A 27,059-nucleotide genomic window follows, 5' to 3' on the forward strand; every position below is an offset into this window, starting at 1 on the left:
TTGAAGTCCAGATATCTTCAAGTTGCCAAGGTTGGGAAACACTGCTCTAGGGAATCCAGAGTATGATACCATGGTCATTCGAGACTGAAGGATGCCAATGCTAATGCCATGCCATGCCAAATGAAAAGAATTGCAACAGCCCAATTTTCTACTGTGATATCTCTGAATTTATCAGTTTGGTGATAAATTACATTACTCTAAATGTTACTGTTTATAGCAGTGAAAAAATTCACCTTTCTTCTATACTTTCAAAGAATCAATGCTTTTGCACGGATAGAAGGAAGGAAATTGTTGGCCACCTGAAAAAAGATAATGCAACTTTTCCATTCTTCTTTTATAAATTCTAGAATTTCCATGCCAATGTTTAGATAAATTCTTTTTAATTTACCATAAATAAAATTACCCAAACATTATAAATGAGACTATTAAAAAAGTGAACAGTTGAAAACAATGCTATCAAAACAATAATTACAATAGTTAACTATAATTATAAAAATATAAATTAATTTTATTTTTTTTAATTTAGCATAAAATATAAATGCCTTGAGTCATTTCCCTTTCAAAAGTAAGCAACATGCATGTTGCCATTAAAACAAGACCTCATAAAATATGCAGAGGGGAAAATGGGAATTCTGTTAAATCTTTTGAATTTTATTCCTTATTTTTCCTGATCAAACTGATAGCAAGCAATTGCTGTGTCACAAGATTTGAGAAGCCTTGTGATTCATAAATTCCAGTATTATGTGTGTATGTGTATTCTTGCCAAATATAACCTCAATGCAACAATTCGGTTTTTTTATTCATCAGTAATGGAATGTGTTATAAATTAATGTGTTATCAATTAATTTACCATATTAAAAGAGGATAAATCAGCACCTAAAAAACAATAACTTATTGGACCCAAATCAGCATGGCTTTACTGAAGGCAAATCATGTCAGACTAATCTCATTGATTTCTCTGACTATGTCACAAAGGTATTGGATGAATGTGGTGCCGTGGATATTGCCTACCTGGACTTCAGCAAAGCCTTTGATACGGTTCCACATAAAGAGCTGATAAATAAATTAGTGAAGATTGGACTTAATCCCTGGATAGTTCAATGGATTTGCAGCTGGCTGAAGCGTAGACATCAGAGAGTTATTGTTAATGGCGAGTATTCTGAGCAGAGTCAGGTTACAAGCAGTGTGCCACAAGGGTCTGTTCTGGGTCCTATTCTTTTTAATATGTTTGTGAGTGACATAGGGGAAGGTTTGGTAGGGAAGGTTTGCCTATTTGCTGATGACTCTAAAGCAGAGGTCCCCAACCTTTTTTGCACCAGGGACCAGCTTTAAGCTAGACCAGTTTTCCACGGCCCGGTTGGGGGGGGGGCTTTGGTCAAATGGGGGTGGGGTTATGGAGGGGTGGAGCTTAGTGACGCAGCCCTCCACACTTCTCCACAGGGTGGGGAGAATCAGGAGGCTCCTTTGGCGGCTGGGGGCTGCCTGGCTTTGTGATTTTGGCTGGGGGGGGGAGTTAGGAAGGTCCTACTTCTCCCCCCCCAGCCAAAAATTCAAAGCCTATCTGCTGGATACGGGCGATGAGTGGGACAGAGCGGCGCGGAAGCCTCTTGCAGCAGCTGCCACAGCCACCGGCTTCGGCGCCGCTCGTCCCGCTCATCGCCCGTATCCAGCAGATAGGCTTTGAGTTTTTGGCTGGGGGGGAGAAGTAGGACCTTCCTAAGTCCCCCCCAGCCAAAATCACAAAGCCAGGCAGCCCCCAGCCGCCAAAGGAGCTTCCTGATTCAGCCTCCTGAATCCCTTTGAATCCTGCCGGCCAAGAGCACTCGGGCAGCAGCTTCTGCCAGACACGGGGAATGAGCGGGACGAGCGGCGCCGAAGCCGGTGGCCGTGGCAGCTGCTGCAAGAGGCTTCCGCGCCGCTCTGTCCCACTCATCGCCCGTATCCAGCAGATAGGCTTTGAGGTTTTGGCTGGGGGGGGAGAAGTAGGACCTTCCTAACTCCCCCCCAGCCAAAATCACAAAGCCAGGCAGCCCCCAGCTGCCAAAGGAGCCTCCTGATTCTCCCCGCCCTGCCCGACGCCCCACCCTGTCCTGCATAATGTCCTCTGCCGGGAGGGCAGCGCCGCCGCGGACCGGCTGGAAAACCCCAACGGCCCGGTCCCGGTCCGCGGACTGGCGGTTGGGGACCTCTGCTCTAAAGTGTGCAATAGGGTTGATATTCCTGGAGGCGTCTGTAATATGGTAAATGCTTTACTAGATAAATGGTCAAAGCAATGGAAACTGCAGTTTAATGTTTCCAAATGTAAAATAATGCACTTGGGGAAAAGGAATCCTCAATCTGAGTATTGTATTGGCAGTTCTGTGTTAGCAAATACTTCAGAAGAAAAGGATTTAGGGGTAGTGATTTCTGACAGTCTCAAAATGGGTGAACAGTGCAGTCAGGCGGTATGGAAAGCAAGTAGGATGCTTGGCTGCATAGCTAGAGGTATAACAAGCAGGAAGAGGGAGATTATGATCCCGCTATATAGAATGCTGGTGAGACCACATTTGGAAAACTGTGTTCAGTTCTGGAGACCTCACCTACAAAAAGATATTGACAAAATTGAACAGGTCCAAAGACAGGCTACAAGAATGGTGGAAGGTCTTAAGCATAAAACGTATCAGGAAAGACTTAATGAACTCAATCTGTATAGTCTGGAGGACAGAAGGAAAAAGGGGGACGTGATAGAAACATTTAAATATATTAAAGGGTTAAATAAGGTCCAGGAGGGAAGTGTTTTTAATAGGAAAGTGAACACAAGAACAAGGAGACACAATCTGAAGTTAGTTGAGGGAAAGATCAAAAGCAACATGAGAAAATATTATTTTACTGAAAGAGTAGTAGATCCTTGGAACAAACTTCCAGCAGACGTGGTAGATAAATCCACAGTAACTGAATTTAAACATGCCTGGGATAAAATACAGAAAATAGTATAAGGGCAGACTAGATGGACCATGAGGTCTTTTTCTGCCATCAGACTTCTATGTTTCTATGTTTCTATTAAGAGATCTCTGCATCACAGTTTGAAAAAAACCTCTATAATGGATAATATTTTCTTCTAAACACATAATCATTTCATCAATGTATATTATATGTTTATATAAATATGCTTATATCACTTTATTGTGCATTAAAATGTGCATAACCTGAACATAAATTTGGTCTCTCTAATTTCAACTTTGTTTTGTAACAGATCATATCTAGACATGGGTAAAGTGGTTGTGTTCAGTTATCTCTTCTGGTTTGTTCTCACTATCATCTTTATAACGGGAACCACTCGGATCAGTATATTTTGTATGGGTTACTTGGTAGCCTGTTTTTATTTTCTACTTTTTGGAGGAGATCTATTACTGAAGCCAATCAGAAGCATCCTTCGATATTGGGATTGGCTGATTGCTTATAATGCCTTTGTGATTATAATGAAGAATGTATTATCTGTAAGTATCTTCCTTTTTAAAAAAGATTGATTATTAAATGCTTCTGGAAATAAATGTATAGTTGTTATATTTTTAGCGCAAAGTCCCATCACACTAGTTGATCTTTTCCTTGCTTTCTAGAAACCATTAAACTCTTGACATCGAAGAGTTATGGTTATATCTAACAGTGTTTCTCAACCTTAGCATGATTTATTCCTATTCTGGGAGTTGATATTCACACATTTTAAAATTGCCAAGATCAAGAAACATTGATGTACAGTACTGGGGATAGGTGTTTGAATATTGAAAGTGTTTATTTCCATTCTTTCCTTGCCTTTCAGGCTTCTTCAAGCTCCATTCATTATTACTTATTCCAGATTGTTTGGAGCTCTAAACAGAAACAACAAATAATGTTTATCACTGCAGCTTTAACTGAAGATTCCCTCGTTGTACTGAGCAGTGAAAGGCTGGCCACTTAAGGCTGGCTGACATTTGCGGCGGGGGCTGGATGCATTTGGCCACCACCGCCGGAGGCTTTAAAATGGGCAGTTGTGCGATAACACACGCAATTGCCCATCATGCCTTGCACTTAGCGCAAGGCATGCTGGGGGGCTGGGCAGAGAGCCCTCGCATAAAAACACTGCTTTCTGCCCTTTCCATTTTTGGACTTGTCGCCCCCCATTGCAGGCACCTGCCCACCCTCCCCGTGGTCTCAGTGTGATTGCTGGTCGCCTTTGGGGGCCGAGTAGGAATTTTTGGCGGATACCACAGTTTAGGTTATAGCCAGTTTTTGGCTACTCCACACTGCGTCGGGGGATGGGAGAGGTTAGGGGGTGCTTAGCAATAGTTAGCTCGAATTCCCTTGGACACTGGGATAGCAGTATGTGGCAGAAAAAGGGGCTAGCATCAACTGTGTTATCTCCTTTAGGGCACCTTTTAGAAGGTCACGGGCTCCCCCTCACCAGAAGCTCCGATTAGAATCCACCTGAGTGTTGGGAAGGGGGTGCCCTTGGGGCTCACTTGCCACAAGCCCACAAATGGGGGTGAGCCTTCTCACATGCTTTGGGCGTGGCAGAGGGCAAGAGAAGGTTAAGTTCAAGGCCAAGGTCAAGGGTGACTTTCCCTCGCTCGGCAAGGAGTTTTCGCCCTTAGTTGCCCAAAGATGTTTGGAACGGAAGTTCCACCCCATTAACTTCATCTGCAGGTCCAGATTTAAATAAATAAAGTGACCCATAAAACCCAGCTCTTTGGTCCATGTGCTTATTCCGCATCCGACGCAAATCTACCATACAGTTGATCGCCTTGTTTCTATCCAATATGGTCACAAATTGGAATTTAAAAAAGGAGTATTTTGCAGTATTGATACTGGACTATTTACAAAACAATTTTTGTTTTATTGTATTTATGACATTACAATGAAAGAGGTCAAAAGAGGAATATATAAAGTATAATATACTTTAAAAATTATGGAAGAAAGTACTGTACTGAGCATATTTACTTGGTTGTGTTACAAACACAAAGAAAAGAATAAATTTCTCTTTTTTATCTTTGTGTAAACAGTTATACCTTGTAAAAAGCTTTTATTTTGTTATAATATTTATTTGTTTGTTTATCTAATTAAATATTATAGAAGAAATCACTGCACTGAGCATATACAGTTTTGTTACAACACTAAAAACAAGAAAAATTCAATTACTCTTTTTTTATCTTTATGTAAACAGTTATACCCTATAGTATTGACAGGCTTTTATTTTAATTTATTTTGTCATATCAATCTCTATTTATTCCAGATAGGAGCATGTGGTTACATCAAGTCATTGATCACCAATAGCTGTTGGGTGATTCAAGCATTCAGTCTAGCTTGTACAGTTAAAGGTTATGACATCCGTAAGTATGGACTTATAAAGATCTTTGTATAATTCTTTTTACAACTCCATTGAAGTCTTTCAAATACCCATCATTAAAAAACACTAAGCAGACTTGTTTCTCTCTCTGAAATTGAAAATATTGTTATTTTTAAAATAAAGCATAGAATAATTCAGATTGGAAAATAAATGGTGGAAAAACAGTTTTCTCTGAGAATTTGGCGCCATTTTTATTTATTTTGTTTAGTTTCAAGTTTCAAGTTTTATTGGATTTATATGCCGCCCCTCTCTGAAAACTCGGGGCGGCTAACAACAATCATGAACAATATACAATAAAATCCAATACTAAAAGCAAATTAAGACAGGCATTAGTTTTTAAAATTTTATTTTGAAGTAATAGCATAAACAAAGTACACTCTAACCCAAGGGTATCAAACTCACAACATCACGTTGTCATCATGTGACCTATCGTGACTTTTTCCCGTTCGCTAAACTAGGGGTGGGCATGACCAGTAAATGACCAATCCCACTTGAGGGGCCACGAGTTTGACATCCCTGTTCTAACCAGATGTTGTATCTGATAATTTCATCAGGTTTTTTTTTTTGCAGATTGTATTTTGTTATTCATATAGACTTTGAACCTAATAATTACAAATACTATTCTACTTTTTTAAAAATTATGTTTGCTTTATTTTTCATGTATTTCTTATTTAACAACTGCTGATTAATTTCAGAGTTTATATTCTTGGGGTTATTATAGTAAGCTTCTTGGCTTTTAACTATCTCAGGAAAAATTATTGTGTTATAACCCTGTTGTGATTCATGTCACTTTGGTATAGAATGACGAACCTGTATATAAGTGAGGAGTTTAGCACAAAGACTACAAGAATATAGAAGAAGAGAAATAGGGACCTTCCCATTCTGACATCTTCAATTCTATGGCTCTCCAAGATGTTCCATTAAAGGAAATGATCTTCTGCCTTTATTTTCCAGCTGTTTCCAAGATTAGAATTTGAGTTGGGACGCAAGAGAAATGTACATGGATGTACAGTCACAAATAGATAATTATTCTCCCGCCCCACCTGTGTGATATTTAAATCTTGCAGACATGGATTTGAAAGTTTCTAAATCTTTTTGTTCTCTTTGGTCAGTTCAGAAAAAAATATTGAATTATTTTGCTGCTTATCCTTGATGTTTGTTCTTGTCAGCTTTGGATGACCCAGAGTGTAAATTGCCAAGTGGAGAGGCAGGAATAATCTGGGATAGTATTTGCTTTGCTTTTCTATTGCTTCAAAGAAGAGTTTTCATGAGTTACTACTTCCTTCATGTTGTTGCTGATATTAAAGCTTCACAGATTCTGGCATCCAGGTAAAATGAAGCATTGTATTTTAATAAATGTATAGATCCATCAGACATGTGTTTTGATTAAATATTCTGCAAACTCTAAAAGTGAAATATATAATTTGTCTTTATTAATCAAGGAAAGCTCATCACAGAAATAATAGTACAGTGGAACCTCGACATACGAGCAGCTCTACTTACGAGCTACTCGAGATAAGAGCTGGGAGGGGAGCGACATTTTTGTTCGCCTCCCGAGCTCACATTCGGGATACGAGCGCCAAGGAGCTGTCTCCTGAAGCCGAACGCTAACTTCCGCGTTCGGCTTCAGGAGACAGCTCCTTGGCGCTCGTATCCCGCGTGTTTTAAAAGGTTGCAGCCGGCCTGGGGGGCTCGGGGGGGTGCTGGCAAGCCCCCCAGGCCGGCTGCCACGTTTTAAAACACGCGCGCCGCTTCGCAGCTGTCTCCTGAAGCCGAACGCTAACTTCCGCGTTCGGCGGCAGCGGGTTTTTTTGTTGTTGCACGGATTAATTGACTTTACATTGTTTCCTATGGGAAACAATGTTTCGTCATACGAGCGTTCCGACTTACGAGCCTCCTTCCGGAACCAATTAGTCTCGTAAGTCGGGGTTCTACTGTAATAGTAATAGTAATAGTACAGTAGTACCGCTAGATACGAGCTGCTCCACATGCGAGTATTCCAAGTTACGAGCTGAGACGTGAGCAAAATTTCTGTTCAACACCCGAGCTCAAATTTGGGATACGAGCCGAGCGTCCACTAGGTGGCGCAAGAATTCCATTTTTTCCAGTTATCTTGGCGCGAAAAGCCAAATCTAAATGCATTCGTTCGAGATACGAATCGATCGACATATGAAGTTGGCTCTGGCACGAATTAAACTCGTATGTCGAGGTACCACTGTAATAGTAATAGTAATAGCGGTAATAATGTATTAGATTTGTAAGGCGTCCCTTTCCGAGTAGGTTGGTTAGGAAAGTCAACCTTATGAAATACATTTCTGAATGATTTCCTTATTCTCACTGTTTCAACAAATCTCTTGAATCAGTTTCACCTTCAGTTTCCATCTTGGTGGCAAAAATACAATTGCGACTGCCATCCTATGTGTTTGTGCTGCATTGTTTTTATCTAGTGTATATGTATTTATTTTTCAGAGGTGCTGAGCTCTTCCAGGCCACAATTGTGAAAGCTGTAAAAGCAAGACTTGAGGAAGAGAAAAAATCAATGGATCAACTGAAGAGACAGTATGCTTTTCTTTTTTTCTTAAAAAATTCCTTTCTGGATTTTGGAATATAACACTACTACACTAATCAGAAAAAGTACTTAACCATTACCTTATTGATGTTGCTACAGAAGACAGTGAATTTTGAGAGCATTATAGTTCCATCTACCCATCCATCTAAGACATGGGTGTCAAACTGGCGGTGTCACGTTGCCATCATTTGATGTTTTGCAATGTTTTTTTTGTGAAGCTGGGGTGAGCGTGATCTGCACATGATGCATCCAGTCCATGGGCCACCAGTTTGACTCCCCTGATCTAATACATAGATAATTACAAAATTATTGAAAGTCAAATTATTTATTTATTTATCTGTCTGTCTGTCCGTCCGTCCGTCCGTCCGTCCGTCCGTCCGTTCGTTCATTCATTCATTCATTCATTTATTTATTTATTTATTTATTGGATTTGTATGCCGCCCCTCTCCGCAGACTCGGGACGGCTAACAACAACAATTAAAAAAAAACATGTAACAATCCAATTTAATAAAACAACTAAAAACCCTTATTATAAAAACCAAACATACACACAAACATACCATACAGAACTTGTAATGGCCTAGGGGAAGGAATATCCTAACTCCCCCATGCCTGACGACAAAGGTGGGTCTTGAGTAATTTGCGAAAGACAAGGAGGGTGGGGGCCGTTCTAATCTCTGGGGGGAGTTGATTCCAGAGGGCCGGGGCCGCCACAGAGAAGGCTCTTCCCCTGGGGCCCGCCAAACGACATTGTTTGGTCGACAGGACCCAGAGAAGGCCAACTCTGTGGGACCTTATCGGCCGCTGGGATTCATGCAGTAGAAGGCGGTTCCGGATGTATTCTGGCCCAATGCCATGTAGGGCTTTAAAGGTCATTACCAACACTTTGAATTGTGAACGGAAACCGATCGGCAGCCAGTGCAGGCCGCGGAGTGTTGCAGAAACGTGGGCGAATCTAGGGAGCCCCACGATGGCTCTTGCGGCCGCATTCTGCACAATCTGAAGTTTCCGAACACTTTTCAAAGGTAGCCCCATGTAGAGAGCGTTGCAGTAATCGAACCTCGAGGTGATGAGGGCATGAGTGACTGTGAGCAATGACTCCCTGTCCAATGAATCCCCAAAACACATAGAGAAACATAGTGGTGATTGCAAAGCTACGTACTGTACATAACAGCTCAAACATCTGCTTCATATAGCCATACTTTAGAAGACAATGCACAATCCTGAATGTAGGTTTATATTAATTCACATACCTATGAGTATTGAGGTTCTGTTGACACCTTCACCTCCCCAAAATGATGGGGAAACACAAGCAGAGATTTTACAGATTTTCTGTAATTTATAATTTGGGATGTGGGTGGGGGGAGGGAATCAGGCTTTCCTATCTAAAGTTGTATACAACGTTGTGTAATTTCTTTCTTTGCTAAGGTTTATTGTAATATAAGCATAAATGTAATGAATAATGTCATTTGATAATATATTAAGATAATATTTTAAAATCCTTATCCTCTTTGGGTCTATAAAGATAATGATTTAATTCTGAGAGTGAAAATTCTTTTTCGACAGGATGGATCATATCAAAGCGAGACAACAAAAGTATAAAAAGGGTAAAGAAAAGGTGCTGAGCATGAGCCAAGAAGCCTCGGATGAGCAAGACATTCAAAAGGTTGCTGAAGAAGAAGATGATGATGATGGTACTATTCCTTCACTATATCCAACATTGGTATTTATTGTTTGGACCTTAGTATTATTAACATGAATATACAGTATATAGGAAAGTATAATGCCTCATCCAGACATTTGTTGGGTAGGCTTTGCAATCTGCTCCTCTGCATATTTAATTGGGAATATATCCTACTCTCTTCCTATGGTATCCCTCTGTGGCCCTTCCTTCTCACTGCAGTGGAAAAATAACATTTGGTTTTCTACAAAAACATGTTGCCCCTTTCAAAGGCCCCTGCCCAGGAAGATTCCCCCTTGCTCCCAAGGGAAAGGCTCCGAAGCTCTCCGCCCCCGACTCCGAACCAGAAGGCCTCCGATGAGGCCTAGGTATCCGAAATGGCCGACGCCACGAGGCAACCTAAAATGGCCGCCGTAGGAAGCGAATCCCAGCCGGGTGTTCGCTTCAACATTGTCCAGGGCGAAAAGGAGGCCCTGGAGCCTGCCCAGCCCTTTTATAGGGCTGACAGGCTCCGCCCTGGATGATGTCATCGGGTAGGCCGAAGCCTCCCGAAGTTGGCCGAGATCTCGCGAAACCTCGTGAGATCTCAGCCATTCAAGATGGCGGCTGTGCCGAGGGCTGTGTCTCCCTGGCCCTGCCGCAAAATGGGCCGGGGATAAGTCACCGGCCAGGTATTCTCTGAAGAGCAGGGGTTGGGACTGAAAAGGCAAAGTATAATGTAAAATTGTAGAATATAACAAGCTTTCAGGCCTTTTAAAAATTGATATTTAGAGCATAATTCACATTGGAATTTGAACTGATTTTCTATATAATGCCTAAACAATTTCAGAATAGCAAAGACATTTTTAACATCAGATTTTTTATCCGAAACAAAATTTGAGTCAAGAAATTTACTTTATGAATTCGAATAATCACTTTCAGTTTCAGTTGTTTGTTTTGATTTTCATATAATGAACTTTAATTTGCTGAAGCTTAGTTTTAATTTATAATAAATAGCAAACAATTTTTAACAATCCCCTAAATATAGAGACATTTGAAGTCAAATTCTATTTTATCTCTATGTCAAAGTAGCCAGATTCTATGAATAGAGTAGTTATAACAATAATAAGCAAATGCTTGCTGAGTTTTGTCTCTTGAAAGTGTTAAAATTGGTTCTGCTCTTGCACAGATTACAAAAAAATTGGGGAGGGGGAATTTAAGACATAATATGTTTTTCACTTTGTAAAATTAATGTTTGGACATATTTCATTTTAGGAGAAGCAGACAAAGAAAAAACCAAGGGCAAAAAAAAGCAGTGGTGGCGGCCTTGGGTTGATCATGCTTCCAGTAGGTTTTTCAGTCATCTTTAAAGTACATGAATTTAGCCCTTATATCCTTGACCAGAATGGAGGCATTCCCAAGACCTATTTGTTTTATGCATGGTTTTATACTTGTGACTCGATAGTCATGTGGACCCAAAGGATTTCACCGAGAAAAATTGCGTTTCTTTTAGTCGACCGTATGCAAATTCCAATTAGCTCCTTAAGCAAATATTCACTACGTGGAAGAAAAATACAGTAAATATTTTGTAACTATTCCTGCTGTTGTTTAACCTATGCAATTGTTTAACTTATGCAATTGTTTAACAAATATTCCAGATTTTTGTTTCTGTCAAGTCACAAGTAAACTGTGCCTATGCATATATACATATATATGTGTGTGTGTGTATGTATGTGTGTGTGGTTTTTTAAATGTATATTTATGTTTCTCAAGGGCACGATGAAAATTTATAGAGACCTATCCTATTTTCAAATGGTTATTGAAGATCCAATGTCTTACTTTTCAGGGGGGGGGGAAATCATTGCAAGGAATGTGTTTTGAATTTTCCAAATGGACCAGGATATGGTCTCTGTTAATCCTCATTAGTTTTGCTGTTACAAAAAAAAATGGTTGAAATTCAGATAATAAGAATGACTTAAAGCCTTTTGGGATCCAAGGTTATCTTTTGCAGTGGATTTTATTCCAGGCAGAAAGTGGTGTGAATTAATATATTTACCCTGCTTTCTTCTATTCTGAAAGTGACCTGCATCCATATATAAACTTTTTAAAATTATTCCAGCTCATTTCATTCTTTCTGATTTATTTTACCCTCATTATATGCTTTAGGAAACCACTATAGAATCCATATTATTGCAATAATGCATATACTTGTGAACCGCAACCTGTGGCCAAGCCCTGAAAATGAATACTACCCACTAGTATTGTATGCCCTTTTAAAATAAGTATCCACAAGTCAGAACATTAATTCCATATTTGGTGAGTTAAGTTCATTTCTAAATATTTTCATATAATATTTGAAGAGTACTGTTGCATCTCAACAGAAAGTGTCCATTATTTTATGCCTTCTGTGCTAACATAGAATTCTCAGGGCTTTTCCTCTGCATGGCATGAAAAACATGCTTTCACACACCGGTTGTTCTCTAGAGGTCTCCAAAACATTTGCAAGAAGCAGTCTGTGGAGAAGAAAATAATATTGCATTGGTTTACTCGCTGTACAGACTCCATATCAATGCTCAGTTACAACCGATATGTGAAGAAATGGTATGTAAGTAGAGAGATATGATCTTATTTGAAAATTAAGCTGAAATTTCTCTACGACATTAATTAATGCCTGCAAGAGTGCATTATTGTAGTTTAATCATACCATCCTTTGTACAGATAAATCAACTTGCATTAATCAGTTATAGACTCTGCAATGTGGAGTTGAATTATATAAGACTTACTAATGACTTCTGTTAAGGACACCGGGAGACAATAATTATAATAACAGAATAAGATTATTATAATTTATTTGTCAATTCACTTACTAGTAAGAAATGTATGAATTATTTTAATATAGTCATAAAAGAATAGAAATTTAGATAAATGGAAATAAACTGAATTCTAAATTTCAATGAATCATTGTTCACATAGGATGGAACATATTGTTACCAAAGAGGTTCATAGTGTGCCCTGAGCTAGAATAGATCTACTCTTTGTGCAACAATCACTGTACATATTTTACAACCAACTGGTTCATAAACACTATCTGAATCAGAATCTGAGAAATCCCCAAACTGAACAGAAGTATACACAACACTTCCCATATTTGCTTTCCATTTCTCTTTAACCTTTAAAGAAAAATTTTCTATATCCTAGTTAGGGCACAGTTTATTTATTATATTTATTTATTAATTGGATTTCTATGCTGCCCCTCTCCGAGGACTTGGGGCGGCTCACAACATATAAAATATACAATACATAGTTTATCAATTTATCTTTGACGTAGGTTACATTATTTAATATATGATTTAGATAAAATAGAGGATAAGGTATGATTGAATAATTTAGCTTTATGGTTCAGAAAGCTATATAATGAGGGTCAAATATAATCTGAAAAGTCATTCTATCTGCGTTTCTTATTGTAATAATATTAAAATATTTTACTTTACTTGCAAACATTGTCTTAATAGGCAAATGTAATGCTGGAACTTTAATTTTATCTCTTGCTTAATATTTAATTATTTATTTATTTATTTCCTTTTTTTTTGATCCATTTGGACTTATTAGCTTATTTAATGTTTCAAAAGTGAGCTTCTGTTCAAGGATATAAGGCCCAGTTCATTCATATTCTCTTACAACTTAAAGATATGGAGGCATCCGTTTCACAATTTACAAGCAAAAGTGTTATCTGCAAGAATGTATTTATCATTTCCTTAATACTAAGTAAGCATAAAGACTATAGCAAAAGAGGAGCATGCTTCCAAATGCTAGCAGGTTTTTAGCAGTACGTATTACTTTTTTGCAGTTGTTCTTTTGGTGGGGCAAGAGAGCCCATATTAATTTCATTTGTTTATCTGGAATTAGATAACTCTCAACCTCTCACAAATAAAGAGATATTTTTGGGAAGTTATGAAGGTTGCAAACTTTCATTAACGTATTCCAACATTTTTTTCTCAACTTTTCTTCTGATCGTTCTATAATGCTCCTATTATTGAGGTTTCTTTTTTGTGATGACAGACATCCCAAGTGGCCTATGTGCCTTGCTTGCTTTTTCTCCATTTTTGTACATGCTGGCACTGACTCCTATAACCATAGGCCTACTTCTCTGAGTCTTTGAGTCATGGCTCAAGATAGATCTTATGAGAGTTGTTTCCTTGTGAGAAATAAAAAGAATATTTTATTTTGCTTAGTGGTCAGAAGTGGAGATTATTATTTGTTTGAGTCGGACAGTGAAGAAGAGGAGGAAGAGGAAGGAAAGGAAGAGGAAGAGCCTCCCAAAAGATCTGCTTTCCAGGTACTGTGGTCACTTGCATGGTATTGCTACAAACAAGAGTGGCTACCAGATGTGCTCAAAATGGTGGCTACATTTGTGATCAAATCTATGGTTATTTTTTTAATGTGCATTTCCACCTTGACCTTTTGTCCATACATTGCCTACAAAGCCAGTTTGTTTGGTCTGAATTGAAATAAAAGAATGATGATACATTTTGATTCTGTTTAACTGATTTTTGCATAATTGTCATAGTTCTGCAATGCAAGAATGGTATTGGAGATGGATTTCCATTCAATTAAACATGTGGCGTGGTTATTTTTAAATTTTGTATATGCTTAAAACTATTTTTTTAATATATAAAAAGAAGTTATAAAAAACCCTCTCAGTTTCCATTCCTTGATACTGTTTAGATGCCTTTTGCCTTGGGTAAAAAAGATTGCAGCTTTGAAGATACACTTTTTTAAGCAAAGATCTTTGAATAAAACTGACAATATATTGAAAATAAATATATCGGTGTTAGAGAAAAGTAAGCCAATCTGTTTAGATATAACAGACTCCAGCAATCAGATTAATTTATGCATATTCAGATCTAGATCAGATGTCCCTAGTCATTAAAGGAGTAAAAATATCAAGATGGCTCCACAACCGGAGCTCTAATCTGAATGTTTTGAACATGCCCACACACATATGGATTACCCTATCTCTATGTTCATAAAGTAGGGTAATCTGATATTAGGTGTATTCCATGGCCTAAATTCTTTAAAGAGATCATAGAGGTAAATCAGCATGAAAAATTATACATAGTCCAGGTATATGTGATCCTATGACATCTGCTTCCATAATTGTCTTCAGAGAGGGGCGACATACAAATCTGATAGATAGATAGAGATAGATAGATAGATAGAGAGAGAGAGAGAGAGAGAGAGAGAGAGAGAGAGAGAGAGAGAGAGAGAACAGCTGACTCTCAGTAAGATGTCAAAAGTTTTTTAAATGAGGATTGGGATTACAGTGATCCCCCGCTCGTTGCGAGGGTTCCGTTCCAGGACCCCCCGCAACGAGCGGGTTTTCGCGAAGTAGCGCTGCGGAAGTAAAAACACCATCTGCGCATGTGCAGATGGTGTTTTTAACTTCCGCAGCGCTAGCGAGGAGCCGAAGATTGGGGGCGGGGCGGCTGTTTTAAAACGTCGCCGCCGGCATGGGGGGCTTCCTAGCAGCCCCCCAAACCCGGGTTGGGGGTCCGGGGGGTGCTGGCAAGCCCCCCATGCCGGCGGCGACGTTTTAAAACAGCCGCGCCGCCCCCAATCTTCGGCTCCTCGCTAGCGGGCTTTCGAGATGAGTCCTGAAGCGAATTCGCTTCAGGACTCAGCTCGAAAGCGGCGAGAGCTAGCGCCCAGCCCCGTGACATTCGCTTTACTGCCGCCCGCAGCCGAGTGATCCTGGGCTCCTTCGCAACCTCGGAGAGCTTCCTGGGCATGAAAGCTCACGAAAACCAGGAAACTCTCTGATGTTGCGAAGGAGCCCACGATCACTCGGCTGCAGGCGGCAGGAAGGCGAATGCCACGGGGCTGGGCTCGGTTCCGTCCTCGGCTCCCCTCCTACCAGCCCCGCCGCGGAAGGCTCCATTCTGTTCCCTGAATGGAGACCGCCGGCCGCTCAATCGGGCCGGCAGGGAACAGAATGGAGCGTTCCGCGGCGGGGCTGAGGGAGCCGAGCCCAGCCCCGTGACATTCGCTTTCCTGCCACCCGCAGCCGAGTGACCCTGGGCTCCTTCGCAACCTCGGAGAGCTTCCTGGGCATGAAAGCTCACGAAAACCAGGAAGCTCTCTGATGTTGCGAAGGAGCCCACGATCACTCGGCTGCAGGCGGCAGGAAGGCGAATGCCACGGGGCTGGGCTCGGTTCCGTCCTCGGCTCCCCTCCTACCAGCCCCGCCGCGGAAGGCTCCATTCTGTTCCCTGAATGGAGACCGCCGGCCGCTCAATTGGGCCGGCAGGGAACAGAATGGAGCGTTCCGCGGCGGGGCTGCTAAGGGGGGGGGAGCCGAGCCCAGCCCCGTGACATTCGCTTTCCTGCCACCCACAGCCGAGTGACCCTGGGCTCCTTCGCAACCTCGGAGAGCTTCCTGGGCATGAAAGCTCACGAAAACCAGGAAACTCTCTGAGGTTGCGAAGGAGCCCACGATCACTCGGCTGCAGGCGGCAGGAAGGCGAATGCCACGGGGCTGGGCTCGGTTCCGTCCTCGGCTCCCCTCCTACCAGCCCCCGCCGCGGAAGGCTCCATTCTGTTCCCTGAATGGAGACCGCCGGCCGCTCAATCGGGCCGGCAGGGAACAGAATGGAGCGTTCCGCGGCGGGGCTGGGGGAGCCGAGCCCAGCCCCGTGACATTCGCTTTCCTGCCACCCGCAGCCGAGTGACCCTGGGCTCCTTCGCAACCTCGGAGAGCTTCCTGGGCATGAAAGCTCACGAAAACCAGGAAGCTCTTTGAGGTTGCGAAGGAGCCCACGATCACTCGGCTGCAGGCGGCAGGAAGGCGAATGCCACGGGGCTGGGCTCGGTTCCGTCCTCGGCTCCCCTCCTACCAGCCCCGCCGCGGAAGGCTCCATTCTGTTCCCTGAATGGAGACCGCCGGCCGCTCAATCGGGCCGGCAGGGAACAGAATGGAGCGTTCCGCGGCGGGGCTGGGGGAGCCGAGCCCAGCCCCGTGACATTCGCTTTCCTGCCACCCGCAGCCGAGTGACCCTGGGCTCCTTCGCAACCTCGGAGAGCTTCCTGGGCATGAAAGCTCACGAAAACCAGGAAGCTCTCTGAGGTTGCGAAGGAGCCCACGATCACTCGGCTGCAGGCGGCAGGAAGGCGAATGCCACGGGGCTGGGCTCGGTTCCGTCCTCGGCTCCCCTCCTACCAGCCCCGCCGCGGAAGGCTCCATTCTGTTCCCTGAATGGAGACCGCCGGCCGCTCAATTGGGCCGGCAGGGAACAGAATGGAGCGTTCCGCGGCGGGGCTGCTAAGGGGGGGGAGCCGAGCCCAGCCCCGTGACATTCGCTTTCCTGCCACCCACAGCCGAGTGACCCTGGGCTCCTTCGCAACCTCGGAGAGCTTCCTGGGCATGAAAGCTCACGAAAACCAGGAAACTCTCTGAGGTTGCGAAGGAGCCCACGATCACTCGGCTGCAGGCGGCAGGAAGGCGAATGCCACGGGGCTGGGCTCGGTTCCGTCCTCGGCTCCCCTCCTACCAGCCCCGCCGCGGAAGGCTCCATTCTGTTCCCTGAATGGAGACCGCCGGCCGCTCAATCGGGCCGGCAGGGAACAGAATGGAGCGTTCCGCGGCGGGGCTGGGGGAGCCGAGCCCAGCCCCGTGACATTCGCTTTCCTGCCACCCGCAGCCGAGTGACCCTGGGCTCCTTCGCAACCTCGGAGAGCTTCCTGGGCATGAAAGCTCACGAAAACCAGGAAGCTCTCTGAGGTTGCGAAGGAGCCCACGATCACTCGGCTGCAGGCGGCAGGAAGGCGAATGCCACGGGGCTGGGCTCGGTTCCGTCCTCGGCTCCCCTCCTACCAGCCCCGCCGCGGAAGGCTCCATTCTGTTCCCTGAATGGAGACCGCCGGCCGCTCAATCGGGCCGGCAGGGAACAGAATGGAGCGTTCCGCGGCGGGGCTGGGGGAGCCGAGCCCAGCCCCGTGACATTCGCTTTCCTGCCACCCGCAGCCGAGTGACCCTGGGCTCCTTCGCAACCTCGGAGAGCTTCCTGGGCATGAAAGCTCACGAAAACCAGGAAGCTCTCTGAGGTTGCGAAGGAGCCCACGATCACTCGGCTGCAGGCGGCAGGAAGGCGAATGCCACGGGGCTGGGCTCGGTTATCCCCTCGGCTCCCCTCCTACCAGCCCCGCCGCGGAAGGCTCCATTCTGTTCCCTGAATGGAGACCGCCGGCCGCTCAATCGGGCCAGCAGGGAACAGAATGGAGCGTTCCGCGGCGGGGCTGCTAAGGGGGGGAGCCGAGCCCAGCCCCGTGACATTCGCTTTCCTGCCACCCCCAGCCGAGTGATCCTGGGCTCCTTCGCAACCTCGGAGAGCTTCCTGGGCATGAAAGCTCACGAAAACCAGGAAGCTCTCTGAGGTTGCGAAGGAGCCCACGATCACTCGGCTGCAGGCGGCAGGAAGGCGAATGCCACGGGGCTGGGCTCGGTTCCGTCCTCGGCTCCCCTCCTACCAGCCCCCGCCGCGGAACGCTCCATTCTGTTCCCTGCCGGCCCGATTGAGCGGCCGGCGGTCTCCATTCAGGGAGCAGAATGGAGCCTTCCGCGGCGGGGCTGGTAGGAGGGGAGCCGAGGGGATAACCGAGCCCAGCCCCGTGGCATTCGCCTTCCTGCCGCCTGCAGCCGAGTGATCGTGGGCTCCTTCGCAACCTCAGAGAGCTTCCTGGTTTTCGTGAGCTTTCATGCCCAGGAAGCTCTCCGAGGTTGCGAAGGAGCCCAGGATCACTCGGCTGCGGGTGGCAGGAAAGCGAATGTCACGGGGCTGGGCTCGGCTCCCCCCCCCCCTTAGCAGCCCCGCCGCGGAACGCTCCATTCTGTTCCCTGAATCACTTTGAATCCAGCAGCTTCTGCTGGATACGGGCGGTGGGTGGGACGAGCGGTGAGGAAGCCAGGGGCTGTGGCAGCTCGCCCCCCCCATCGCCCGTATCCAGCAGAAGCGGCGGGATTCAAAGGGATTCAAGGCTAACTTCTGCGCTTGGCTTGAGGACTCAGCTGGGAAGCGGCACGGGTGTTTTAAAAGGTCTCCGCCGGCATGGGGGGCTTCCTACCCCCCCCCCTCGAACCCCCAACCCGGGTTTGGGGGGGTGCTAAGAAGCCCCCCATGCCGGCGGAGACCTTTTAAAACACCCGTGCCGCTTCCCAACTGAGTCCCGAAGCCAAACGAACCCGGGTGGCCGGGCGAGCAGCGAGCAAATGGCGGGTGGCCAGGCGAAGGGCGGGCGAACGGAGGGCGAGCGGGTGCTGGGGGGGGCTTCTCGCCCTCCCGCCAGCAAGAGGGGAAAGACCCAGGGAAGCCGCCCAGCAGCTGATCTGCCCGGCGGGGAACACCATCTACGCATGTGTGGCCATAGGAAAAAAGGGCGCACATGCGCAGATGGTGTTTTTACTTCCGGGTTGAAAAATCGCGATGTAGCCCATTCGCAATGGTCGGGGACGCAATAACCGGGGGATCACTGTATTTACTTAGGAGCTTGCGACAAATTGAGCATGCTAAATTCTATAAAGTGTCATATAATCACATTGAATTCATAGGGCAGATTCACTCTGTATACTTTACATTTTGTTTAACTAAATATTGTAATTTTATTTGAATGTTAGTTTGACTTCTTTTTGTAGCTATCCCAATCCAAAGAGACTTAAGGCAGCCAGCAATAGTAATATGCATGAATTAATCAATTCGGTTAAAATCAATCCACTTTTATTATATGATGGTGCATATAATCTGTATGGGCCAAAGACACTAGTTTATGAGGACACTTGTTCGAATGCTCCACAAATAGGGATATCCTAGAGCGACCTGAGTTATTGTCCACACATCATTGGTTTTGAAAAGAAGTAAGAGTCTTAATTTCTGTAGAAGTCCAGACCAATAATCAAATTAAATTCAAATGAGAAGTTACTCAAAATAATCCATTGAACAAATTAAACATTTTGATTTGGGTCTGGAAGCCTGCTGGTAAACAAAACAGGCTATAAAATAGTTGCTGTTCTCCAGTGTTAGGATTGTCCTTCTAGCAGTCTGGCTGCTGCATTTTGTACCAGCTGCAGCTCATACAGAAAGTGTTGCATTAGTAGATAATTTAACTGAAATTATAATACCAGCTTCTCAAGCTATCCTTTATAGCAGGGGTCACCAACCTTTCGGACATCAGGGACCACTAAATTCATAATTTTAAATTCCGCAGATCATGAATATGATTTGGCTGGATGGGCGTGGCTACGTGGTCATGTAACTGGGTGGGCATGGCCAACTCAATGTCACTCACATCAAGGGATGCTTAGCCAGCCTCTACTCACCCCTCCCCTCCCACCCACTCCGTGCCTGCCTCTTCAGACTCCTTAGGGTCCCAACAGGAAGCTGGTTTTGGAGCTAAACAGCCGCCATGAGAAAGAGGTGGCAAAACTCTTCAAATTGGATCTGACCAAACAATTGGCTTAGCAGAAGCACCTCACTGAGGACTACAAGCATAAACTTTCCAAGCAGAGGGAAGGCATGTGGGAGTGCAAGGCCAGGTACTGATCCCAGATACTAGCAGGTTGAGATGGTCAGCCAGTTCCAGGTCATGATGCAGTCACACTCGAACAAGGTCTTCTGGCTCTTTGCCACCAGCAGCACTTCGCACCAACCTTTGCCCAAAGCCCCACACCAGGAGGCTGAAGCAGATCCCAAGTCAAAATTTCTTCCCCTCCAACTCACACAAAAAGATCTTGAAGTGGGAGACTTTCTGCAGCAACATAAACATGCCTTGCACATATCCACCTCTGATTTAGTACAATATAAAAAATGCAAATATTTTTTTCTGCGGGCCACCAAAATTTTCTCACGGACCATCAGTGGTCCAAGGACCATCAGTTGGTGACCTCTGCTTAATAAGACACATTATTTTTACTTTTTTACAATTGAATATATTTATGAATTTATATTAACTTACATGATAAATACCAATTACAAAAGATGTATCAGAGGTACTAGTTTAAAGTTCATGAGTTGAAAGTAATTTTTGTGTATTATGGATCCAAAAATTATATAAATATCCTGCGTTTATGTTGTTTTATTCTAAACTTTTCTATACTGGTTTTTCATTGTACCCTTCATGTTTATCTTGCAGCAGATGAATTAGGGTTTTTTAATCTGAGAAATTATAGAATGGCACAGTATATGTATATGTCTCTCATGAATTTTCTATCTATCCATAAAGATATTAGAAACAAAGACAAGGACGTGTAACTATATCTGTGGAATACTAAAGATTCATTTAGAATGTGCTTTTCTAATCTATATTACTAATATATAATTGTTACTCGTGTAACTAAATCACTTTAATGCACTGTCCTGTGACTAAATCTAATGCACTGCAAAATTGAATGCTCAGTTAACATTGTTTTAACTTAATATCAATCCTACTGCTAATAGAATTGTACAGTGTGTTTCTTAAATTAGCCTTTACAATTTCACTAATTTATCTTGCTTTATCCTTCTTTGTAGAGAGCTATTGCGAAATTTGCTTCAGCCATTTTAGCCTTGCCAAAGTCTATTATTAAACTGCCCAAAACTATTCTTCAATATTTAATCAGAGCTGCAAAGGTATTTGATATTCTATACCATGTAGAATAATATCTTGTTCCGATTGTATTCCGGCAGAATATCCCTTTACTGCATTTTTCCTCTTAATGTGAGATTGAGGAGGTTTTGTGACAACCAAGGATTTGACTTAAGGTTTTCAGTTAACCAACTTGATGATGAAATATCTCAATTTAGCTATAATGATAAATATCAGAAAGAAAATGCAGAGCCAAATCTTTGACATAATCCCAGACTTTTTGTCTAAACTTTATTAAGCAGATTACATCAAATTGCATGCACTTGTAGGTAATGGGTAAATTTAGTAGAATGGGATTTTATTCTATATGATAATATTTGTCAGAAAAATTGCTTAAGAATGCAAAACAGAAAGTAGGTTTATGGAAAATTTGGGAGTCCGTATATAAGAATAGCTTACCTAAAACATCTCTGAATTTTTTCTGTAAAAAGTTGTTACTATAGAGCAGGGGTCTCCAAACATGGCAACTTGTGAAATTGTGGATTTCAAGGAAGACAGAACATTGACAGAAACTCCCTCCTTTCTTTTTAATTTAATTTTTTCTATGTACATAAGTCACAAGCGCACATCTTATTTTATTTTTATGAAGTTAAATAATTTTTAAAATACATATATTAATGCACACCAAAGTGTTGTATATTAAAGCAGGGGTCTTCAATCTTGGTAACTTTAAGAGTTGTGGACTTCAACTCCCGGAGTTTCTCAGCCAGTATGTGTTATACATTAAAACATAAGTTTTAAATACAGCTAGGGCAACATTAGTTATTTATCTAATGATAGCATATTCTATCTAAGCATGCTTATCTTGCCAATAAACAATCTTCTGATTATTTTCTCATCTGCTTTCCTTTGCATGCATCTATATGTTTGTGGTTGGCTACAGCTAATTAGTGTCATTAGTAATTCAGTGTTAGCTGGAAAAGATTTTCATTCTGCAGATATATTTTTTTAATCAAATGGTTATTGCAGAAATATTTTATTAATCATATAGATTGGACAAATATATGTTTAATACCAATGAAAAATAACAATTATATAAATGTATTCTTATTTTGAAAGATTTGATCAATCATTTTAAAATAATATCAGATATTGCCTGTGTATCTGGTTTATTACTAAAGTTAGAATTAACTTGAATACAGTAGTATGCATATAAATTATTGCTCCTTTTACAGATTTTTGAACATAATTATTATAAATTCATACCAATTTCATAAGAATTTACAATTCTGCTCAAATGTTCAAAATCACAAACATTATTTGAAATATTTAGACTTGAATGAATCATTTCCTAAATGATTTTGTTTTCATAATCTCCCAGTTCTAAATACATTTTCCCAATCTACATGCTTTTTATCTGCTTAACATTTACATACTAGAGAACTTGAATAAATCGATTTTTTTTTCTTTTAGTTTCTTTATCAAGCCTGGATTACTGATCCTAAAACTGCCTTACGACAGAGGCGCAAAGAGAAAAAAAAGAATAAAAAAAGGCAGAAAGTATCTGATGATGGTATGTTTCAGAAATATTCTCAGCTATCTGTTAACTATACAAATAGTATTTTCTGCTCTGGTTGTAGAAGAACCATAGTTTGCATTGAAAAAATCACAAGTAGCTTCCATTTATTTTTATTTATTTTTATTTATTTATTTTGTCCAATACACAATGAGGGTTTTAGTGGGTATATATCTATATACACATAGTAAAATACATGATGAATGTTATAGAGGAGATACTCATGGTAAATATATATCTAAGAAATAATAGAAAAGAAGGTATAGTAATAGAACATATCAATGAAAGAATAGAAGAAAGAGATATAGGAATAGAAGAAAGGTATAGGAGATATAGGAGAGCAATAGGACAGGGGACGGAAGGCACTCTAGTGCACTTGCACTCGCCCCTTACTGACCTCTTAGGAATCTGGATAGTTTTGCTGAGATCTCTAATTGAGATTCTCAGGAAATTATGACTGCATGGAGCTTACCAATCAGGATGTGGTTCTTCAGTTTAGTCACATGGCGTTTAAGCAGTCAAAAATATTGAAATAAAGCCCAAAGGAATAAAGAAAGGCAACATAATAAGGAAATCAAAGATTTATTGCCAGTTCAATTAATCTTTACTAATTTATCAGTACTCATCATGGGCATTAGACCAGGGATTTGAAACCTGCGGCTCCAGAGCCACATGCGGCTCTTTGGGCCCTCTGCTGTGGCTCCCTATCCCATTACTAGTTGGCCCTGCCTGGGATGTTTTTGGAAATCCAGGTTGAGGAACGATTGCCAGCCGCAGTGCACACTTCCCTTCAGGCATACACAGAGGGGATGAGAGAGACAGAAGAGGCACACATAGTGATACGCAGAGAGAGGAGCAGATGGGGGAGACAGAGATACAGAGGGTGAGAGAGAGAGAGAGATCATTGCCTCATTGCTCTACCATCCCTGTTATCCAAAAGGAAAGGGGGGGAAACAGCTAGTGAAAAGCCTGAAAGAGAGCAGGCGGGGCGGCAGGAATTTCTGACAGTGAGAAGAGGCAGGAAGCGAGAGAGAGAGAGAGTGACACGCACGCACATATACACATATTCACAGACATGAGAGACACAGAAAGGTGGGGAGAAAGAAAGAAAGAGACAGAAAAATGAGAGGGAGATTGAGAGGGAGCTAGAGAAAAGGAAAGAGATGACAAAGAGAAAGATACAGAGTGAGGAAGATAGAGGGTAAAAGAGAGTGAGTTACTTATTTCCCATAGAAAACACGGAGCCACAATGCCTGGGTAGATGTGGCTGGGTGTGTGTGTCATGTGACTCGGTGGGAGTGAGTAACATCGGATTGGCCACTCCCACCCCGGTTTTATGGCTCCAGGTATTTTGTTTTCTCTGAGAAACAGGCCCAAGTGGCTCTTTGAGTGTTTAAGGCTGCCAACCACTGATATAAACTAATACTGTTAAATGTCTATGGAGATCTTCAATCATCCAGGTCATGGTTGTCCCTAAGGTGCTTTTTCGAGAAGCAACTGGATTTTCTTGTTTTTCTTTGAAGGTGTTTCAGTTATCATCCAAGAAACTTTTTCAGCTCTGAAAAATGAATGAGGAATGGAAGGATTTATATTCCTTGCAGACAGCTGGTTATTTGCATTCTTTTAGAGAGTCGTTGAAAGTTTATCTGTGTCCTCAGGGTCATCTGAGAAGTACAAATGGGTGTGGAGTCTTCTTGGAACAGATAAACCTCCAAGTGGCCTCAACGACTCTGCAAAAAAATGCAAATTACTATCTGTCTGTCAGGAATATAAATCCTTCCATTCCTTGCCATCCGGTCAGAGCTGAACAAACTTCTTTGAAGAGAAGCAAAAAAACAAGAAATTCCAATTGTCTCTTGAAAAAGTACCGTATTTTTCGCTCTATAAGACGCACCTGCTGATAAGATGCACCTAGATTTTAGAGGAGGAAAATAGAAAAAAAATATTTTGAGCCAAAAAGGGGAGAGGAAGAGAGGAAGGAGTGAAAGAAGGGAGTGAGGGAGGAAAGAAGGGAGGAAGGAAAAGGAAAGCAAGAAATGGAGGGAGGAAAGGAAGGAAGGAAAGAAAGAAAGAAAGAAAGAAAGGGGGAAGGAACAGGAACAGAGGAAGGAAGCAAGGAAACGTATGAAAGGGGAGAGTAAGAGAGGAAGGACTGGAGGGAGGGAGGGAGGGAAGAAGGTAGGAAGGAGAAAGAAAAGAAGAAATAGAGGAAGGGAAGGTAAAAGAGAGAAAGAAAAAGAGCAAGAAAGAAAGCAAGAAAGAGAGAAAGAAAATGAAAGAGAAATAAAAATAGAGAGGGGGAATGAAAGAAATGGAAGGAGGGAAGGAAGGAGAGAAAGCAAGAGAAAGAAAGAAAGAAAGAAAGAAAGAGAAAGAAAAAAGAATGAAAGAGCAAGAGAGCAAGAGAGAAAAAGAAAGAAAGAAAGAAAGAAAGAAAGAAAAAGAAAGAAAGAAGGCAACTTCAAGAAAGGCTCACTGAGCATCTCTCTCTCTCTCTCTCTTTCTATCCCTCTTCTTTCTTTCTCTTCTTTCTCCTCTCTCCTCTTCCTTTATCTCCTCTCTCTCCCTCCCTCTCTTTCCTCTCCCCCTTTCCCTCTCTCTTTCTCTCTCTCCCTCTCTTGCTATCTCTCCCCCCTCTCCCTCTCTCTTTCTCTCCCCCCTTTCCCTCTCTCTTTCTCTCTCTCCCCCTCTTGCTATCTCCCCCCTCTCCCTCTCTCTTTCTCTCCCCGCCGTTTCCCCTCTCCTCTCTCTCTCCCTCTCCTTGCTAGCTCTCCCCCCTCTCCCACTCTCTTTCTCCCTCTCCCTCTCTTTCTCTCTCTCCCCCTCTCTTTCTCTCTCTCCCCCCTTTCTCTCCACTCTCTCTTTCTCACTATCTTGCTGTCTGTTGCTCTCACTCACTCTCGTTCTCTCTCCGTTCTTCTCAGCGGTGGACGCGCGCACTGCCCTGCCCGCCTCACCTTTGCCGAGAGCTCTCAGCAAGGGGGTTGTAGGAGAGGCGGGGCCTGCGGCAAAGGTGATATTCAATGTCGGGGGCGCACGGGCGGTTGCACGCGCTCCCTATCTCCCTGCTAGCCACTCGGAATATCAAATAAGAAAAACCTTCGCCGGCAAAGGCTTTTCTTATTTTGAATATTCCGAGTGGGCTAGCAGGGAGATAGGGAGCGCGTGCAACCGCCCGTGTGCCCCCGACATTGAATATCACCTTTGCCGCCGGCCCCGCCTCTCCTACAACCCCCTTGCTGAGAGCTCTCGGCAAAGGTGAGGCGGGCAGGGCATTGAATATCGCCTTCGCCGGCCTCCGCTGAGAAAAGCCTTTGTCGGCATTTCCTCTCGGCGCAGCGGCGGGCGGAGAGAGGGAAGGGGGGGCAGCGGCATCCCTCCTGGCCTTGGCGGGCCGCCCGACCCTCCCCACCTCCTGCAAACGCGGCGGGCGGCGGGTGGAGAGCCGAGGAGCCGGTTCCGGCGGGCAGGGCTTGGCTGGCTGGCTGGCGGGGGGAGCGCCGCTGGTGGTGAGGAGGGAGACCCTCCTCCGGGAGGGAGGGGGCCAGGCAGCAGCTAGCCAGCAGCTGGCGGGATGGCGCTTCCGAGTTCGCAGCCTCCCCCCCCCCTCCCTGCCTGCATCTTCGCTCCATAAGACGAGGCTGATTTTTCATCCTACTTTGGGAGGAAAAAACTGCGTCTTATGGAGCGAAAAATACGTAACTTTAGGACAACTAAAGTATTAATTTTGGTTTTGGGGGGGGAAGTAGTGTGGTCAAAAAATCAATGCAAAGTATTAATTCAGCAGTGTGGCATCATTAAGAAGCTTCATTTGTGCTCAATAAATATATTTTAATTATGAGCTCAGTTTAAAAAATTTAAAGGTTATTGAAGCCATAAGTCTAATTTTGCTCACTTCTTTCCTTTTGATTTGTCAGTTGAAATAGATATAGAAGGTGCAGAAAGAAATGAACCTGTCAAAAGTAAATCTGATGGCCCTGGTAAGCAAAGAAGCAAGCTAAGTTTTCATTTTAAATAATATAAGTTGATGCTTCAGCTTACTTATCTCTAAATAAAGATAGAATTCTGTATATGTACTGCAGAATGTACTGATATTGAAGAGTAACTTAAAATGTTATACAATTCAGGTTAATTTCCATATATTATGTTGTGGTTGGCTCTGGGCCAGCTCCTGCCCCAAGGACTGTTAGGGTGGATGTGGGTGAATCCTCCCAGTGTCAGAGGGATGTTTTACTGCCGACTGCTTCAGACAGTGAAGTATCGTCAGAAACAGGGAGTGACTGTG

General features: G+C 43.3%; 1 protein-coding gene across 1 annotated transcript in view; it reads left to right on the top strand.

Annotated features, from left to right (window-relative positions):
* The window catches only part of PIEZO2 (piezo type mechanosensitive ion channel component 2), a 260,086-nt gene that overhangs the window by 196,389 nt on the left and 36,638 nt on the right, over window positions 1-27,059 (top strand). Inside the window, exons 26-35 of the mRNA XM_070747520.1 lie at window positions 3,233-3,476; window positions 5,246-5,342; window positions 6,529-6,688; window positions 7,829-7,918; window positions 9,495-9,622; window positions 10,864-10,935; window positions 13,821-13,924; window positions 21,144-21,242; window positions 22,672-22,771; window positions 26,692-26,754. Of these exons, the coding sequence (XP_070603621.1) occupies window positions 3,233-3,476; window positions 5,246-5,342; window positions 6,529-6,688; window positions 7,829-7,918; window positions 9,495-9,622; window positions 10,864-10,935; window positions 13,821-13,924; window positions 21,144-21,242; window positions 22,672-22,771; window positions 26,692-26,754 (1,157 nt within the window). The remainder of the gene's footprint in view (window positions 1-3,232; window positions 3,477-5,245; window positions 5,343-6,528; window positions 6,689-7,828; window positions 7,919-9,494; window positions 9,623-10,863; window positions 10,936-13,820; window positions 13,925-21,143; window positions 21,243-22,671; window positions 22,772-26,691; window positions 26,755-27,059) is intronic.

Source organism: Erythrolamprus reginae, chromosome 3 (genome assembly GCF_031021105.1).
Source record: "Erythrolamprus reginae isolate rEryReg1 chromosome 3, rEryReg1.hap1, whole genome shotgun sequence".
NCBI lineage: Eukaryota > Metazoa > Chordata > Lepidosauria > Squamata > Dipsadidae > Erythrolamprus > Erythrolamprus reginae.